Source organism: Xyrauchen texanus, chromosome 24 (genome assembly GCF_025860055.1).
Source record: "Xyrauchen texanus isolate HMW12.3.18 chromosome 24, RBS_HiC_50CHRs, whole genome shotgun sequence".
In the NCBI taxonomy this organism is placed as follows: Eukaryota; Metazoa; Chordata; class Actinopteri; order Cypriniformes; family Catostomidae; genus Xyrauchen; species Xyrauchen texanus.
The window spans coordinates 20,483,790-20,502,988 of record NC_068299.1 but is presented as its reverse complement, the minus strand read 5'-3'; the positions used below and the strand labels follow the sequence as shown (position 1 = coordinate 20,502,988).

The 19,199-nt window shown below is 36.0% G+C and overlaps 2 protein-coding genes across 6 annotated transcripts; both read left to right on the top strand.

Moving 5' to 3' along the window:
* Window positions 1–2,033: 2,033 nt before the first annotated feature.
* On the top strand, window positions 2,034–11,375 carry abcb10 (ATP-binding cassette, sub-family B (MDR/TAP), member 10). 5 transcript variants are annotated; one of them, XM_052090580.1, is made up of 14 exons: window positions 2,034–2,238; window positions 3,112–3,299; window positions 5,022–5,222; window positions 5,428–5,630; window positions 5,945–6,079; window positions 6,256–6,402; window positions 6,527–6,662; window positions 7,348–7,443; window positions 7,559–7,768; window positions 7,904–7,983; window positions 8,071–8,251; window positions 8,389–8,432; window positions 8,531–8,565; window positions 11,120–11,375. In XM_052090580.1, exons 2-14 carry the CDS (start codon window positions 3,263–3,265, stop codon window positions 11,373–11,375), a joined length of 1,761 nt encoding a protein of 586 aa, XP_051946540.1. In that variant the 5' UTR covers window positions 2,034–2,238; window positions 3,112–3,262. The 5 variants fall into 5 exon arrangements, with proteins under 5 accessions (XP_051946540.1, XP_051946539.1, XP_051946538.1 ...); XM_052090579.1 differs by having other exon boundaries at window positions 2,565–3,299; XM_052090578.1 differs by having other exon boundaries at window positions 2,034–2,267; window positions 2,565–3,299.
* Window positions 11,376–15,312: 3,937 nt separating this feature from the next.
* Window positions 15,313–18,565, top strand: LOC127617549 (actin, alpha skeletal muscle-like). Its single transcript, XM_052089513.1, has 7 exons — window positions 15,313–15,467; window positions 16,269–16,408; window positions 16,510–16,834; window positions 17,028–17,189; window positions 17,619–17,810; window positions 17,896–18,077; window positions 18,186–18,565. Exons 2-7 carry the CDS (start codon window positions 16,280–16,282, stop codon window positions 18,327–18,329), a joined length of 1,134 nt encoding a protein of 377 aa, XP_051945473.1. The 5' UTR covers window positions 15,313–15,467; window positions 16,269–16,279; the 3' UTR covers window positions 18,330–18,565.
* The last annotated feature ends 634 nt before the right edge of the window (window positions 18,566–19,199 follow it).

Sequence of the window (19,199 nt, the reverse complement as noted above, 5' to 3'; positions counted from 1 at the left end):
AGTATTATAAAACAAATAAATAAATAAAAAAGGGATACGATGATTTATCTAACAATTTTGAATTTTCAAACAATATTACAAGCTCTGGAAGTTTTTTATTTTTACACTTATACAAAATATTACTGTATAGTTTAAAATAATTTATAAAATGAAAAAAAAAAAAAAAGAATTTGGTTTATCACCAGACCACTTCATTTTATGTATATGAAACTTCCCCAATAAAACTAGAAATTGAATGATATATGCTTTATCCTTTTCTATCCCACAGTCATTTACATATATCATTGTATCTGTCCCACCCAATTTTATATCTATATCGAGTTTCCAATTAATAGACCAAAGTCTTTCTAGCAAGTCTGTCCACTATCGGCCATCTTTGGAACGCTCACAGGAGGCTATTTCCAGTCATGCTAGTGCAGCGCCAATAGACTTGAATGGCGGGACACCTAAATCTCAAAAACGGTTGGTCAATATTACGATCAAAGAACATATGTCAAATCAGCAATAAAATTGGATAATAATGGAATCTTAAATTGCGCTTGTTGACCTCATATTACGCTAAAACAAGCACTTTTCCCGGGTTGTATAGCTTATGCGCATGCGCGTTAGCGAGTTGATTGACAGGCGATGTCTGTATCTGAAAGGTTATTGGCTCTTTTACATGTAAGGCGTGACTTATTTTCTATATTCGTTGATTGATGGGCGCGAGAGCTTCTTGGTTGGACGTTCCAAGTTCTCCTATTCATTTAAATAGAAGTGACCCCTCTCTACTAAATATTAGGTTAAACAGATTATTTCACAAAGTAGGTAGTATAGAGTTTTTATTGAAATGTGATTTTGATATTAATAAGATTCCCATAAAACTTGCAAGTTTCCATAAACAGGTTTTACTTTTTTGGACGCTAATGTACAATCATAATTAATTTCCCCACAAATGCACAAATTGGAATAATAGATATATAAGTGAGAAACAAAACACCTGTTCTTTTTTTCCTTTTTTTTTTTTTGGATAATTGGTTTGAAAAGGGAATTATTTGGGTTAAGCAACTGATTAAAAATGAGGGTATATTATATAGTTATACCGAATTTATCAATATGTATATCTTCCCAGTTGAACCTACCCAGTACTTAAAGGTATTGTATGCAATTCCCAGATAAATTTTGAGACTTTTAGGGAATGACAATAGTCGTTTGTTAGAATCAATTTAAGAGTTTACTTCCTGCATTATGCACGGCAAGGATTATTTAAGTTTTGGGTGTAATAGTTTTTTCTTATACGTTCCCTTTTTCAGACAAAAGATATCCTTGCTGCTACAGCTAAATTAAACTTTCTGTTTAAAAAACAATTTGATTGGAGTACAATATGGTTGACTCCTCACAAGTATTGTATTACAAACAAAGTAAAGGAGGTTTCATATACAATTTTACATCGAGTATACCCAGTCAAGACACTTGTGTTAAAACGCAAGACGAGTGGAAGATAATTGTACATTTTGTAAAAGTGCCCCCTGAGACTAATAATCATTTATTTTGGGAGTGTCCTAAGGTACAAGTATTTTGGAGGGAGGTAGAAAATTATTTCTGAAAAGAAGCTAATATTGTTGTTAATTTTGAAGAAAGTAATGTGATGTTAAAGTGTTAAAAATTCTTGTGATATGTGATTTAATAATAATTATGGCTCGTTATTATATACATATAGACAAATTGATTGAAAAAAATACCTGTATTTGAACAATTTAAAATTTACATAGAAAAATATCTGGAAACTATCTCCAAAAGTAGAAATTTGAAAGCAATACGAAATATACAAATGCTTACTATGCTTAAAATTTTCATTTAATGTATTTTCTTTTTCTTTCTTTCCTTTTTGTATTTTTCTGGTAATTTCCCTATATATATATATACACATTTGTATATACAAGCGGCATTTTTTAAAGATCAGTTGCTCTTCAATCAATTCAAAGTGTTTGACTGATCATGTCTGAACATGTGTTGCAGAAAGCCTCCATAGACCTTTTTCACACTACGGGTTTTGGAACACGGAAGTAAATGTTTGCAGGGTAAACATCGACCGCGGTTAATGGGAGTCCACAGCAAATATTATTTTCACTTACCCATTTGCTCCAAGAGTTAATTAAAAATACATTATTACGTTTGAATGACTTTCAGAAGAGGTAAAAAATAGAAGGTGGCAAATTTACTGTCACTCTCCCAGCAGAAAACCCCTTCGCAGCTCTGGTAATTCATTTTTTACAACTAATTCCAAGGTAATATAACACAAAGTTTAATGTTATAAATTTACACTAATTATTTAAAAAAATTATAATATAAAGAAATTGCAAGACTTATACAACTAAATAAGGCGGAAACGCGTCATCACAGTCTTTGAAAGGTGTATTTGAGCTTCGCTTCCTCGAACGTCAAGGAAGACGGGGTCACCTTTTTAATTCACTCATTTTTTTAAAACAATCCATTTATCACTTTAATTTTCTGTTATCGCATCAGTAATTGTCGTTGTGCTCAGTAAAGAATGACATATGCTGTCTGACAGGTTTTATTGACAGGGCGCTGCCGGGTGAATGCACTGGGCGTGTTTATGAAGATAAACAAGAGCTGGATATGAAAACTGTCATGAACAGATAATGCTCAGTAACCGTCGTTCCTGCTCTACAATAGGCCATTTTCACTGAAGAGATCACGTGTTTCAGTGTCATGCAGTCTAAGGAGTGTCCACATACTCCTGTTTTTTGCAACCCTTTTGGTTAACTGCTAAACTCTTACATGAACTCATGAAATCTGGCTTTAAAGTGTAATTTTCAACTGATGAAAATTAGATAAGGACGAGGCTCGTAACCTTTTTTTTTTTTTTTTTGGTCGTCTTGCTCTCCTAATATATGGGACAATGTTGCGAATGACAAGATTTACTATAAGTAAACTGCTGCAGTGCTCTCGTTCAGAACGTTTTTACCATTTGCCTGATAGGACATCAAGAATACTATGGACAGGGCAAGTGTGTAAGAATGGAGCAATTGATGTCCTTAAGTTGCCTGTGTATGGAAGGAATATGTCTCAGCTTTCTTGTGTCAGAACTGGAGGGTTGTTTTTACCCAGGTGTGTGTGGACACACTCCAGACTCTCGATTGCTCTCTATAGCACATCTACTGACTCCAAACAATCCTCAAAGCCTGTGGGAAATCAGGAGAGTAAAGTTAAGCCCTCAGAAAACTCATTATGGCTACTCTCAGAAGATGTCAAGAAGTTGATGCAACTGGCTTATCCTCAGCGATGGAGACTGACAGGCAAGTCAAACCTCTCGGATCTTCTGCATTTAGTGTTAGTTGAAGACACTTGATTGGTATTAACATCATGTTGTTTGACTTTAAGACATATGTGGTGAAACATCTCACTTAACCTTTCAAGAAAATGTCCAGGTCATATTTAACCCCAAATTAATACAAAAACAAACAAAAACATTTGCATTTGCATATAGAAAATTAAGCCAACACTTAGGACAATTAGGGTTTTTGGCCTTGTGACATTATTTGTAACACATTTGGACATTTACTTTTACTAGTAGAGTAAAAAAATAAGATGCTGTTTGTAATGTACAGTTTTTTTTATTTATTATAATAAAAATCAGAGAAAATGAACAGCAGCACCAAGGGAGAACTACTGTGATGTGTAAATTGTATAATTTATAATATAAAAGAATAATCATAATGACAATTTTTTCACTTTGCGGTAATGAAAATTGGGGTAAAATGTGCGTAACATGAAAATAATGTTTTTCATAAAAAAAATATATTAAAATCTTAATGACCCGATAAAAAGCTTAATTTTCTTTAGCAAAATAACATTTCTTATTTCTTTTGATTTTGGAGTAAAACAAGACCAGGACATTTTCTTGACAGGTTTTTTGAGAACAAAAATTGTTGATGTACCATGGCACTATGTGGTTATTAGATGGTAATAAATACCGTGGTATGTTGTATACCATGATACTTAATGTTTACTTTATTCACAGTCCATGGTATTTTACATGGTGCTCCAAAGTACTTCAAATAATGTTTTGGTAATACCATGGTACCATGTCCTAAAAACATGGTGATACTGATATTTTTCTTTTTTGTTAATATAGTTTCTAATCAAATACCACATTTAGCATGGTTATTAATACTACAATAAAATTAGTCACATTGCATTAGCCACTACTGTCATCAAAAATAAATTAAAGGGATAGTTCAACAAAAAAAAAAAAATTCTCACATTTACTCTCCCTCATGCCATCCCAGATGTGTATGACATTCTTTCTTCTGCAGAACACAAAGAAGACTTTTAGATTAATATTTCAGCTCTGTAGGTCCATACAATGCAAGTGAATGGTGACTAACACTTTGAAAGTCCAAATGCACATAAAAGCATCAACAGTAATCCATATGACTCCAGTGGTTTAATCCAGTGGTCTTCTGAAGCAATCCAGTTGGTTTTGGATGAGAACAGACCAAAATTTAACTCCTTTTTCACTGTACATCTTGCCACTCTTGACATGATCATGATTTCAAGCTCGATTACACTTCCTAGTGCCTGACGCATGTGCGGAGCATTAGATGGCACTATAGAATGTGTAATCAAGCTTGAAATCAGGATCGCTAAGACTGCTGATGTCAAGATTTATAGTGAAAAGGGAATTATATTTTGGTTTGTTCTCACCCAAATCCAATTAGATCATTTCAGAAGACATTTATTAAGTCATTGGAGTTGTATGAATTACTTTTATGCTGTCTTTATGAGTTCTGATCTCCATTTATTTGCATTGTGAGGACCTACAGAGCTGAAATATTCTTCTAAAAATCTCTGCTTGTGTTCTGCAGAAGAAAGAAAGTCATACGCATCAAGGATGGCATGAGGGTGAGTAAATGATGAGAGATTTTTCATTTTTGGGTGAACTAGACCTCTTTTAAAGGTTTATTAAACACATACACGTGTTTATAATATGTGTCTCTGTATTGCTCTCCTCATAGCTGGCTTGGGCTTTCTGGTGGTCGCCAGCACTGTCACCATGTCTGCACCATTTTTTCTGGGAAAAGTGATTGACACTATTTACACCAGCTCCACAGAAGACTTCACTGCCTCCCTTACCTCCCTCTGTATCATGCTTGCGGGGGTCTTCCTCTGCGGAGGGGCTGCAAATGCTGCTCGTGTCTACCTCATGCAAATCTCAGGTGAAGTCTCAACCCAGGTCACAGTAAACAATCAAGATGCTTCATAGTCCAGTATGGAGTAGTGGCTTACTTCGTAGTTCAAATGTATTCATTTTGAATGCTTATGTCTAGATCTATTGATTAGAACCATTCTAACTGATTAATTGAGTTGAACAGCATGCATTACTGTGCTCTCTCTCTAATAAGTATTTCACAACTTTCACAGGGCAGCAGATTGTGCGAAACATGCGTGAATCCCTTTTCTCCTCAATTTTGAAGCAGGAGGTGGGATTCTTTGATAAGACCAGAACTGGTGAGCTCATTAACCGGCTTTCGGCAGACACGGCCATCGTTGGACGCTGCCTCACTGACAACCTGTCTGATGGGCTTCGGTCTTTTGCCCAGGCAGGGGCTGGAGTAGGCATGATGGTGAGCCAGATGTTAAGTCTTGTGATAGTTAGACATTTTAGCAGCTAATTTCATTGACCTCTTAAAGCCATCATCACATATCACAATTTGTTTAGAAACACCTTTTTGATTCTATATGTACAAACATCTGACTCTAGGCATTACTTCCTCATTTCATGGAAAATGTCTAATTAAACTTCAGTGATTCTGTTCTCATTGCATGAATGCACTTTGTTTTTTGGTTCCTCATTGATGCAAGATGTTTGCATGATGTCTGTTTGATCTCATGAATGCTTCTGCCTTCAAATCAACTCTTGAACTTTCTCTTTTTCAAGTTATATGTTTCACCCAGTCTGGCAGCATTTGTGCTGATGGTTGTTCCTCCCATTGCCTGCCTGGCTGTAATTTTTGGTAGATACCTGCGTGCCATATCCAGACGCACACAGGATGCATTAGCTGAGGCCACACAGGTAATTTGTTTTCTGCAGATTTTCTTTTTCAATGGGGATATGATTATGCTTTATTGCATGTTTTATTGCTTATTGGAAAATAAGCCATTGACTTGTTTGCATTGTTCTACTGTAAGTTTAATGAAGCCAAGTGGCCAAGGCATCCTTTTACTCTGTAGCTGCTCTGCATCTCCTAGTTGGCAGAAGAGAGGATTAGCAACATGCGGACAGTTCGAGCATTTGGAAAAGAGCTGACTGAGGTGCAGAAGTATGCAGAAAAGGTCGACCATGTTTTTGAACTAGCAAAGAAAGAGGCTGTGCTTTCCGCTGGATTTTATGGAGTGGTGAGATAAATGTTGATTCTAAAAACTTGTAAACATTTTTAAGTTGTGTTGATGTACTGTATGCTGCTTTGATGCCTCAGTCTCAAATTCCAGTCTCGTGATTCAACTTTGTGTCTTTATGCAGACGGGACTGAGTGGCAACGTCATCATTCTGAGTGTGTTGTATAAGGGCGGTCTGCTGATGGCCAGTGAAGCCATGAGTGTTGGGCAGCTCTCCTCTTTCCTTATGTATTCCTTCTGGGTGGGCATCAGCATTGCAGGTTAGGACATAGACTCAGAGTAACATCTAACTTAATTGTTTAGTGGAAGTTGGTTCCCCTCAAGATTACACAGGTGTCCTAGCAGAATATGTAGTTCACTACATTAATTGTAGTCACAAAAGTTCCACAAGGTTTGAGAATCAGAAAGTCTTATATTTGAACATTATATCTATTGATATAATTATAAATCCCACAAATAGCTTTTTGAGAAATGTTATGCCTGAAAAGTCTCTTTGTGCTATATTTCTTTAATATAAATGCCACTTGATTTGATATTTTGTTATCTAATGCAAAGAGATTCATACATATTTAAGTGTCCAAATATTTAATGTCATAAAATAGATTCAATAAAAGATCTGGTGTGTGATTTGTCAGCTTTCTCATTGGCTGGTTTACATGGAATTCACTTAATGTCATCAGGTCTCAAGATGGGCATTTATACTTTTGTAGCTACAGTGCAACATTAGAGTAGACAAACAATAGGTTTCTTTCTAAAGACATTTCACTCCTTAACAGTGAAATTTCGCAACAAAACCACTCTTGTGAGAGTTGGACATCTTGCACACAGTTTTTATTATAGATAGAAACCGGTTTGTGTAAACTGTTTTGCTGTAATTGCACTTTGCTACCATGAAAGATGAAAAGATAATGTCATTAAAATAAAACTTCTTAATAATTTTTCAAGGTTTCAGCTCATTCTACTCAGAGCTGATGAAGGGGCTTGGTGCTGGGACTCGTCTGTGGGAACTCATGGACAGAAAGCCTGAATTTCCCCTCAATGGTATGTATTAATTCCCTCTTTTTGCCTAGATTAGCCTAAAATACACACAAGAATAAACTATGCTTTATGGTTTTTATCTAATGCAACTCTTTTCTTTCTCCATCTTCTCTTTCAGAAGGGCTTGTGTTAAGACCAGAGCAGTTAAAAGGAGAACTGGAGTTTCGTAATGTGACGTTTGCTTACCCAACGAGGAAGGATTCACCCATCTTTCAGGATCTAAGTCTGTCTATACCAGCAGGGTCAATAATGGCAGTTGTGGGACCCAGTGGCTCGGGCAAATCCACTCTGGTGTCACTTTTAGTCCGCCTGTACGACCCTGACTCTGGTGAGGACAGAGAGTGCGAATATCTTGGAAAATTTGGATTCTTTGTACATTAATAATTAAAAATAAGACATTGCTAAATGTGTAGTGATAAATGCCTATTTAATCAATGTAATACTTGGGTTGATTCACATACAGGTATGGTCACAGTTGATGGCCGTGATGTACGAGACTTGAATCCTTATTGGCTGAGGAGTCATATTGGTATAGTAAGCCAGGTAAGGAAAGCCTCTTGCAATAACAGAACCGAACAATCTCCTGGCCCCACTTTACTCATTCGCCTGTTTACATTTGTTTGTTTATAGGAGCCGGTTCTTTTCTCCTGTTCCATTGCTGAGAACATTGCTTACGGAGCAACAGACTCAAGTCAAGTCACAGCACAAGACATCTACAGAGCAGCACAGAACGCCAATGCTCATGACTTCATCCAGGGCTTCCCTAAGGGCTATGATACAGTGGTAGGAGAAAAGGGTGTACTGCTGTCAGGTATGATGAAATACACATCTGATACTCCCCATTTAAACGGCCAATCTGGTGTTTGCATGCGACAAAATTATTATTCGAGGCTGTATTGTGTGGGTGTGTAATTCACCTGAATTGCATTCAATTTGTTGCATAAACAGGTGGACAAAAACAAAGAGTTGCTATAGCACGAGCCCTGCTAAAGGTGATCTTTCCTCTTCATCATCCTGTTGAATTTTAATTATGTGTTGCTTGCCAATGGAATATTCAATTTATCTCATATCCATGTTCTCATTTTCATAGAATCCCAAGATACTTTTATTGGATGAAGCCACAAGGTGAGAGTGTTTGAATACTTGAAAATCAACCTGTTGTTATTAGTGGTTGACCAATGTGTTCAGATTTATTTCAACGACCGATCTGTTGAATATATCAGAGTGGCTGATATAATGTTGATACATGTAATACAAAAAAAAAAGAAAAAAAGTGCACCCCAAAAAGTAATTATTCACCCACCCTCATGACATTCCAAACCTATATGACTTTCTTTCCTCTGCAGAACACAAAAGGATGTATTTTTAAAGAATGTTGGGTAACACTTTCTATGAAGCCCATATTTATAATGCATTGTTAAGTCATTATAATGCAATAGTAATGTTTCATAAAACTTATAATATGTTTTAACTTTTCATTAATAATTGTAACCACAATTATAATATATTATAATACTTACCTATTCATAGTTATACCTTAGAGTATAATGCATTATAACACCAGCAACATCCAATTTTATGTATTATATAGAGTATATTTGTAATATATATTATAGGTATGCTTTAAGTAAAGTGACAAAAGCAATGTCTTATAAACATCCATGAGATATGTGTGGTTATATGACATTAAAACTCATGCTGGAATTTATATACATTACAAATGCACAAAATACAAATTAACACTCATTCAATGTGAATTTTGAGATATTAGGAAAAACACTTGTAAAGCTACAAGGTTAAAACATATCCGAAACACACTCTCTCTCAAATAAGAGAAAGAGAAAACAATATGTATGTTGGTCACACATGTAGCCAATCTTCTTGGGTATAAACACATCCAAGAATTAAAAAAAACTGATTCCATTCTGGACTCTGAATTCAATGTTTGTGAATCTTCTTTGGAGATTTATTTTATGAATAACTTCCATTGTATAAGTTTGACTTGTGCTGCATTGTATGTTACAAGTTTATGTTATGGCTGTTTATAAGAAGATATAGCTTTATAACTTAAAGCAGGCAAATACCACTTATAATATGATCATGTCAAAGACTTTTGACTGTTTACACTATGCTGCTTTTGCATGAAAGCGCATATAAGATTAACTTTATTAGATTCTGCTGTGTTAAAATTGCATGTTGCTTGTGTTATAATGCATTATATTCTTAAAGGTGGGGTATGTGATTTTCTTTTTTGACCATTTTTTCAAAATAACTTGAAATCCTATTCCTAACCCACTTACTGGCTGTAAATTAGAAGCACTGAAATGAAAATTAAGCAATTTAATCATCTGTGGAACGGGCAGGACTCGAAAAATTCCAGCCGATCATTTTCAAGACCATCTAGAATCATTGGACAGAAAATGTGTCAATCAAACGGTCGTACCATGCCCCCCTCCCCCGACCACCCTGGCGCGCGTGTCCCGTTCGTCATCAGCTGCTTTCAGATGGAGCGGCATTTACTACACAGAGCTGTAGTTCATCACTGACAAGCTGGGCAATTTACCCTTCATTATCACGGCCCAGCTTGTTAGTGAACTACGGCTCTGTGTAGTATACGCCGCTCCATCTGAAAGCAGCTGATGGCGATTTACTAATCAATGAATGCACTTTATGTTATGTGCTTTACTGACGAGATGCGCATAACAATCTCATCTGATAACGTTATATCGGTCAGCCCTATATTTAGCCATAAACTTCGGTGACAACCAGGACGTCCAATATATTTTTATATATTTTATATTTATACAATATATATTTACATTTCAAAAACATCAATTTTCTAACAATACTAATGATTTATGTGACTGTTGAATGTTAATAATAGCTGGTGCAACTTACCGCTGAATGTTGTGCCATGTTGACGGTTTTAGCAGGTAAATGGTGACGTCATGCAGAAACTCCAACCTATGCTAGCCTGGCTCGCTCTCGCGCATCTGAGTTTTCGCTCGTGCATGATTGCGCGTCCATGTTTTTCGAATGGGTGGAGTCAGGGCCAGTGTTGGAGGAGAGAAGGTAGGACCTTATGAGTTGTGTATTTTCAAAATCTGCCGGCCGTTTTGCAAATCACATACCCCACCTTTAAGTACAACTTAAGACAGGGGAAGTCTTATAATGTATTATAACTGTAGATAATAAGTAATAACTTATAAAACAAAATATTCTGAGACATTATGGATGCAGTAGAATGCATGTATAATGCCTTTACAATGCATTATAAAAATGGGCTTCATAGAAAGTGTTCCCAAATGTTGTGATGCTGATTTTGATGCAGCAGCAGCGTACAAAATAATGACAGAATCTTCATTTTTAGGTGAACTATTCCTTTAATAATTGCAAATAGGTTTTTTATTGAAATTAACACCTATTTTACACAAAATTAACAAACATTTAAAAAAAATATTTAGACACAGAAAATGTGCTTTATCCATTTTGACCCTAGGTGTAATGACCACTTCTGTTAATAAGCACAGTTGTCGGCCAGTGGCAATAATTTCAAAATGTATTCAAAACATACATTACACAGTATACATAAATAAATATTCTTCTGAAATATCATTCCAAATTCCTAAATGGCATTTCAGTCATGTGTAACTATGATTTCCCCCGGTCCCTTTTTCAGTGCCCTGGATGCCGAGAATGAGTTCCTGGTACAGGAGGCGTTGGAGCGGCTGATGCATGGTCGCACTGTGATGATCATCGCTCACCGTCTCTCCACCATCCAAAGCGCTGATGCTGTGGCTGTGCTGGATCAGCACCATGTAGTGGAGATCGGCAGCCATGCTCAGCTCCTTGCCAACAACCAGGGGCTCTTCCGTAAACTGATGGAGAAGCAGGCCTTCCTGCAGGCTGAGCAGAAACAGGCTCTCTTCAAATAGGAGAAACCTAGTAACTTAAAGAGAAAAAAGTGCACACTTTGATAGATACAAACATATTTAAAATGCTGCTCATATGAGGTTTTACTGTGTCTTTGAGCACTCCTACATGACTGAAGACTGAAATGTAGCTATTCAGCATTTGCAGTATCACAAACTGCCAAGTAACTGGAAACCAGTTGTATTCTGATCATTGTTAATTACAAGGTGCAGCTGTGCTGTTATTTTTATTAAATGGTAGACAGTCACAGCATAAATGGCAATCATTGCGGCTGTGGACATGATTTTACACTCTCGGCAGACATAAATCACATGTCTGCAGAGATGTAACAAACCTTGCCACTGAACATTAATTTTTTTTTTTTTTTTAATGCTTTGATAGTTAAAAATACATAAATACCATATAAATACCATTGAATGATTAGACTTGACAGTGATATGAGGTAGATTTAAAAGATGAATTAGCACAACCAAGTAGTCGGTTTACTTAATGTGTGCAAATTATGCAGGTTCAGATGAAGAAACGGATGATAATTAATTTATTGTTATACATCAGTGTTCATAATGAACAAATGGATAATTAAGCAGTTTTACCTAAGCAAGAGTGTACGTCAGCACGATTTTATACAACACTTTTATTAACAAGGAGTTAATACTGTGTAACTTACATTTTAGACACATGTATGGCCAGTTAGCTTGCCTGTTTTTGTTCTGCTAATGGACATGGTTCCAAACAAAGTAAAGAACTAACAATAGTGACGTATCCCAGTGCTGTTATTCTAAATATCACCTCTCTTGAAATACACCTGTCCATAGAAGATTAAAACTAAATTAAGTTTTTTTCTAATGAAGCATAGTTTTTCTCAGATTACAGCAACATGTGTTTTAATAATCTCTTTATCACCTTTGATAATGACACTGATGTGAATGTATTGTGCCTAGATCATAAACCACAAAGCTTTTACTAGGAAGTAAACCAACTCCAATTCTAACCCAACTACTGTGCCACTATCTTTTGCCAGATAATGTTTTTGGAGGAGCATATGTATCGAGCATTGTAAAAAAGGATGAATTATAGTTGCAGTTGTTTTTGAGAACAAACACTAAACAACAGATATTTTAATGTAACTTTTACTCACAGCCATTGTGAAACATAACATTTATTCAGAATTGTAGGAAATTTGAATGTTTAGTGTGCTAACTTGTTAGATTTCAGTATGTGAAAAAAAAATTGTCTGTTGTTTGTTTATTTTCCATTGTTCTATCTGCACTCAATAAATAGCTTTGAACATTGATTATTTAATGAACAATCCTGACCTGTCTAAAAGCCTGTTTTTGAGAGCATAATGAAGCGCCAAAAGAGGGCGCTGTTGACTATTTTAAACAGTAGTTAACAATGGCACAATTCATAACCAGTTACAATATGTTTAGAAATCAGATAAAGAGGGACAGATAGAGGGGAAAGGGTTAAAGGAAGGAGATGAAACTAATTAGTTTTGGCTACTACATTAGTGAGAACTCATGTACACCTCGGCAATAATGTGATTTTATTAACTGATCACGGAAACCAAGCCACCAAGTCTGATTAAAGGGTTAGCTCAACCAAAAATTAAAAATGATCTTACATGCCATCCAGATGTGTATGACTTTCTTTCTTCAGCAGAATACAAACAAAGATTTTTAGAAGAAAATCTCAGCTCTGTTGGCCAATACAATGCATCTGAATGGAGATCAGACCTTTGTAGCTCCAAAAATCACATAAAGGAATCATAAAAGTAATCTATAAAACAGTGTTTAAATCTGTATCTTCAGAAGCAATATAATAGGTGTGGCTGAGAAACAGAACAATATTTAATACTTTTTTACTCTAATACTCTTATACTCTAGTGAAAACGCATGTGACTTTCAGATGTAAGTGAATATTGAGACTTAGAGTAAAAAAAGTACTAACATTTTTATTTGTTTATCTCACACACACACCTATTATATCACGTCTGAAGATACAGATTTAAACATTGTAATCTTAGATTTCTTTTATGTTTCCTTTATGTAATTTTTAGAGCAACAAAGGTCTGATCTCCATTCAGTTGCATTGTATTGGCCAACAGAGCTGAAAATGTCTTCTAAAAATCTTTGTTTGTGTTCTGCTGAAGAAAGAAAGTCAAACACATCTGGGTTGGCACGATGGTGAGTAAATAATGATTCTCATGAAAATGTACCTTTTTGGGTGAACTATTAAGTCCAAGTCCAAGCAGGCAGATTCTGTTCAATTAAAGCTCTAGCTTAGACTTGTTTGATTTGGCCAAGCAGCAATAAGCTGCATACCCCTTGACCGGTGACTGACTTGACTCACTGAACTCAGAGCTCATTGATTCATTCAGCTCAACATAAGCTCACAGAGACTGGCCACATTTTGAGTAAAGCATATGCAAGAACAAGAGCAGTGGAAAAACTTGTAACCTGTAATATTGTAGCTCTGTATCTTATTCACAGTAATTATACTAATACATTGTAGTTGCTTAGTCATTACAACTTATTAAATACTTAAATACAAATCTTAATACAAACAATAGAAATATACCATTGCAGTGATTTACACAAATTTCACATTACATTAACTTGAATCTTATACAACCTCAAAATCTCACAACAGTGCAAGTAAGAAACAGTACAGTCTGATAATCAGCTTATTAGTGATCAAATACAGGTAAATATTCAGTAGGCTGTCTTAAACACCCTCCAGTCCATTTGCTTAGAAAATTTCCTGCAGAGTTGTGAACAGATGGTCCAAATGCTCTCAAGTGTCTAAAATAGAAGATGCAAGTCCTTAAAAGGACACACTACACTTACAATTCATCTTTATGATTTGGTTTGCTGTTATTGCAAATGTGTGTGAGTGGTTGTTTGGTGGGGAAGATGCTTTTTTAATGTACAAACATTTAAGACAAGCAATTAATCACTTGATCATTAGGTGATCAGATGATTCAGGGTGCCATCAATAAACAGTATTCATCAATAATAATAACGCTTTACTTTTTAAGGTTGTTGTCAATATTTAATATAAGTTGGCAACGAACAATACATTTTGAACACTTATTAATCTTGGTTTATGTTCATTTCTAATAGATAATTTAATAATTATTGTTATTACTAATTATTAGTAAAATATGTTTGAAAAAATTATAATAATTAATCAGTACATTTAATACATTAAAAGTTGTATACTTTAACATTAGTTGATGCTATATGAAGTAACATGAACTAAAAATGAACAATTTTGTCATTATAAATTAACATGAACATAGATTAACAAATGCTGTAAAATATATTGTTCATTGTTAGTTCATGATATCAAATGCATTAACTAATGTAAACGAATAAAACTTTGGTGTAAAGCGTTTAATAATAATAATACTACTAATAATTTTGAACACTTGTGTAAATATATGTTTTATCATATCTAGCTATTGAACAGTTAAGGGAAAAACAGGATGGTGTATTATTTCCATACAAAGTGTCATAATGAGAGTTTCACAATGAAAACGTCTTACCTGAAAAGACATTACGAAAATAGACATTTTAAAATGACAAATTTTTTGTGTCCTATAACAAGTCTCTTTGGTCCAGATTTAATTCCGAATCTACTTCCCTTACACTGCGCAAAGTAGGTCTATATAAGAATAATGAGGTCAAAAATTCACGGTACACAAATCTCTCAACGTGCTGTCTTACAATTTACAGAAATATACTATGCCCCATGTGGGAAGTGGCTGGTAACAAATCCATACCGCCCCCAGCCCATGTTCGCCTCGAGTAGCGTGCAGGGAATGATGACTTTCAAGCCATATAAGGACAGTCCTGCACACTTCGAACTTGGGGATAGTGGGGAGACACGCGGCTTCACTACGAAGTCACCCCTCGCTTACCCCGCGACAGCCTAATATGGTTGAAGTTTGGGGGGAAAATGAACGTACAGATATCCTCAATGGTGAGAATGCGAATGCGAAGAGTATATAAGGCATTCGGGTTTCAGTCAGTCCGTAGCTGGATTAAGCCGTGGTTGTCTCCTACACTTCTGAGCTTCATCAGATAACGGTAAGCAAACTGCAACAAAGCCATATGCTGCAAATGTAGCTTGTAGTATTAAAGTTTAAAAGTGATGCCAACTGGATACAGGGCTAGCATTAAGTGATCAGCTCAAAAGACTTTCGTCTTTTCTTAATTTTGTTTTAATTACTTCAAAATGCATTATTTGTATACGTTTAAGTTGTGAATGAGAATGTTATTGATTATACTTACATACTTACATACATGTGACACATATGAGCCTATACGTACATCATGCGAGACAGGATTTAGTAATTACAAAACACACCTAACAAAATATTAGAACGTTTAGAAGAAATATTTTAAGATTTGCAATTTCATAACAAAATTCCATCAAATTTAATTGAGTAATCTTTAACACCACCACATTTTTTTTAATTAAAATTGAATATTTTAAGTTTTATTAATTTAATTTAGTTGAAAATTACACAATTTAATCAGACAGAATTTTGTTATGAAACTGAAAAGCGTAAATCTTAAAAATAGGCAAAAATATGTTTTTTTTTTTTACAAATATCACATCTTTAAAAGTTATATATGTATTTATAACAGATGGTCATGGTTTACTCAGAATAATACTTTTGACGCACTCATTCATCAAAATTATTATTATTTTTTTATTTACTCATTAATGTAAGCATATCCACAACTTTAGATAAAATTATTGATGTTTTTTATGCAAATTAGCACACTGTTGTAGATCTACTTCATTCAGTTCACTTTAAGTCTCGATCAGTGCATGCATTATCTGGCGCGTAATCCAATATTTCTCATCATGTTCCTCATTAGAACCCACCAAGATGTGTGACGACGAAGAGGTTACCGCCCTTGTGTGTGACAATGGTTCAGGCCTGGTCAAGGCTGGCTTTGCCGGTGATGACGCCCCCAGAGCTGTCTTCCCCTCCATCGTTGGTCGCCCCCGTCACCAGGTATGCCCAACAGCATTTTATGTTTCACTTTTGTTAATAGCAATCACATGCACAATCTATAACCATTGCAACGTTTTTAAACTGCCATTTTTCTTTTTCAGGGTGTCATGGTGGGTATGGGTCAGAAGGACTCCTATGTAGGAGATGAAGCTCAGAGCAAGAGGGGTATCCTCACTCTGAAGTACCCTATTGAGCACGGCATCATTACCAACTGGGACGATATGGAGAAGATCTGGCACCACACCTTCTACAATGAGCTCCGCGTTGCCCCTGAGGAACACCCAACTCTGCTCACTGAGGCTCCCCTTAACCCCAAGGCTAACCGTGAGAAGATGACCCAAATCATGTTTGAGACCTTCAACGTCCCAGCCATGTATGTGGCAATTCAGGCTGTGCTGTCCCTGTACGCTTCTGGCCGTACCACCGGTGAGACATGGAGCTTGCTTTATATATATATATATATATATATATATATATATATATATATAATTATTTTTTAATTCAAAATATGTATTTTGTAATAATTTTATGGAATATCACTAGTTTTTCACATGCGCATATCCACACAATACATGCCAACATATGGAGGCCCTTTCTAACAAGTTGTTCTATATTTAAGGTATTGTGCTGGACTCTGGTGATGGTGTCTCCCACAATGTCCCTGTATATGAGGGTTACGCTCTGCCCCATGCCATCATGCGTTTGGATCTGGCTGGTCGTGATCTGACCGACTACCTCATGAAGATCCTTACTGAGCGTGGCTATTCCTTCGTCACAACTGGTAATTTTACTTGCCAGTCATTACTCTTTTGTTTTCCTGTTTATAACAGATAAAATTCTCTTCCGATGTGCCCTTCAACTCAAGTCTGGTCTTCACAGCGTGGGATGCAAAAGTCTAAGATCACATTTAATATTTGGAATTCTGTATTTCTAGATCATACAAATCTGTATTGGGATAACATGGATTAGCAGGTTTTGAAAAGATTTATGGAGTACGTACCAGCTCCACTGCATGCCGTACTGATGATATAATAAAAAATTTAAAAAAATAGATAATGGCGTCAACCACTGCAAGAATTAAAAATTGAAGCATTTTCACTGGTGATCTCTGACTTTTTGACCCCACTGTATTTGTTTGCAATTTGCAATTGGTTTGGTTGTTAATGTTGTTATGTTACAAACAATGACTCACTCAATAATCTCTTTATAGCTGAGCGTGAGATTGTCCGTGACATCAAGGAGAAGCTGTGCTATGTGGCTCTGGACTTTGAGAATGAGATGGCCACCGCTGCCTCCTCCTCTTCCCTGGAGAAAAGCTACGAGTTGCCCGACGGCCAAGTCATCACCATTGGTAACGAGCGTTTCCGTTGCCCAGAGACCCTCTTCCAGCCTTCCTTCATTGGTGCGTACAGACAAACACTGTTCAAAATGATTGTATTTATCCATACAGCTTTTAGTCTAATAACAATGGATCTGTTTCTGAACAGGTATGGAGTCTGCTGGAATCCATGAGACCGCCTACAACAGCATCATGAAATGCGACATTGACATCAGGAAGGACCTGTATGCCAACAATGTCCTCTCAGGTGGTACCACTATGTACCCAGGTATTGCTGACCGTATGCAGAAGGAGATCACCGCCCTGGCTCCCAGCACAATGAAAATCAAGGTAATGCAGCAATGGCTATCCTCACACATGTTCCCATTTCCCATTAATATAAAAACAATTATTTCCATAACCTACCCAGCTCAAAGATCTTTCTTCTCATTTTGACAGATCATTGCCCCACCTGAGCGTAAGTACTCTGTATGGATTGGTGGCTCCATCTTGGCTTCCCTATCCACCTTCCAGCAGATGTGGATCACCAAGCAGGAATACGATGAGGCAGGTCCCAGCATTGTCCACCGCAAGTGCTTCTAAATCCTCCATCGCCTTCATCTGCATCTGTCTGCTGTGGATCCCGCAATAATGTAATTTATCATGGCGGGACAGCGCTGGTACAAATGTATTTTGTACCCATGTGTTACTCGATGAACATGCGGCAAGGATAAGCAAACACAATCAAGACCCAGAAGACCATTATACCATGTTATCTAACATGAAACTGTAATATGTACATAAAAAGTCATTAATTTATTAAAGTACATTATTTGGTATTTGGTTTGTGAGACTTATTTGTTAATAAATTATTTCACTGGAAACTGAAAACTATAGCTTATCTCGAATAAAATAAGCAGCATATTTTAGGAGGACAAGGTATGTTCTAGAAGCAGTTTTTCAGAAGTTTTTCCTATACATAGTTAATTTTAGGAAAGTCCTCAGTACTAGCAACTAGTTTGCTATTGAACTACTAGTAGGCCAAATGATAAGTAAATTGACACCAGCTCTATAAATTATTTAAGTAAAATCCACAGTGCAGTTTGCTATTGAACTTCTAATAGTCCATAAGATAAAATATGATAAGATATGCAATCAGCTTAATAAGAAGATCAAGGCAATATAGTACACCATCCATCCTATCAAAAATCCTATTTAAATGGTTTTGGCTAATTAAATGTCCTTGTTCTTTTTGGGCAAAATGGTCTTTTATCACTTCCCATGTCCTTGAGAAAAGTGAAGGCTGAACTCAGTGTGACCCCAATGGATTGTGCTACGTTTGCATTCTCAAGAACCCGGTTGGGTTTCTGACATTTGATCACCAGCAAAGACTAGAAATAGGTGGGGTGGGGTGGGTAGACTTTGGAATGATAAAACACCATACCTCACACATACCAATTAATTTATACATAC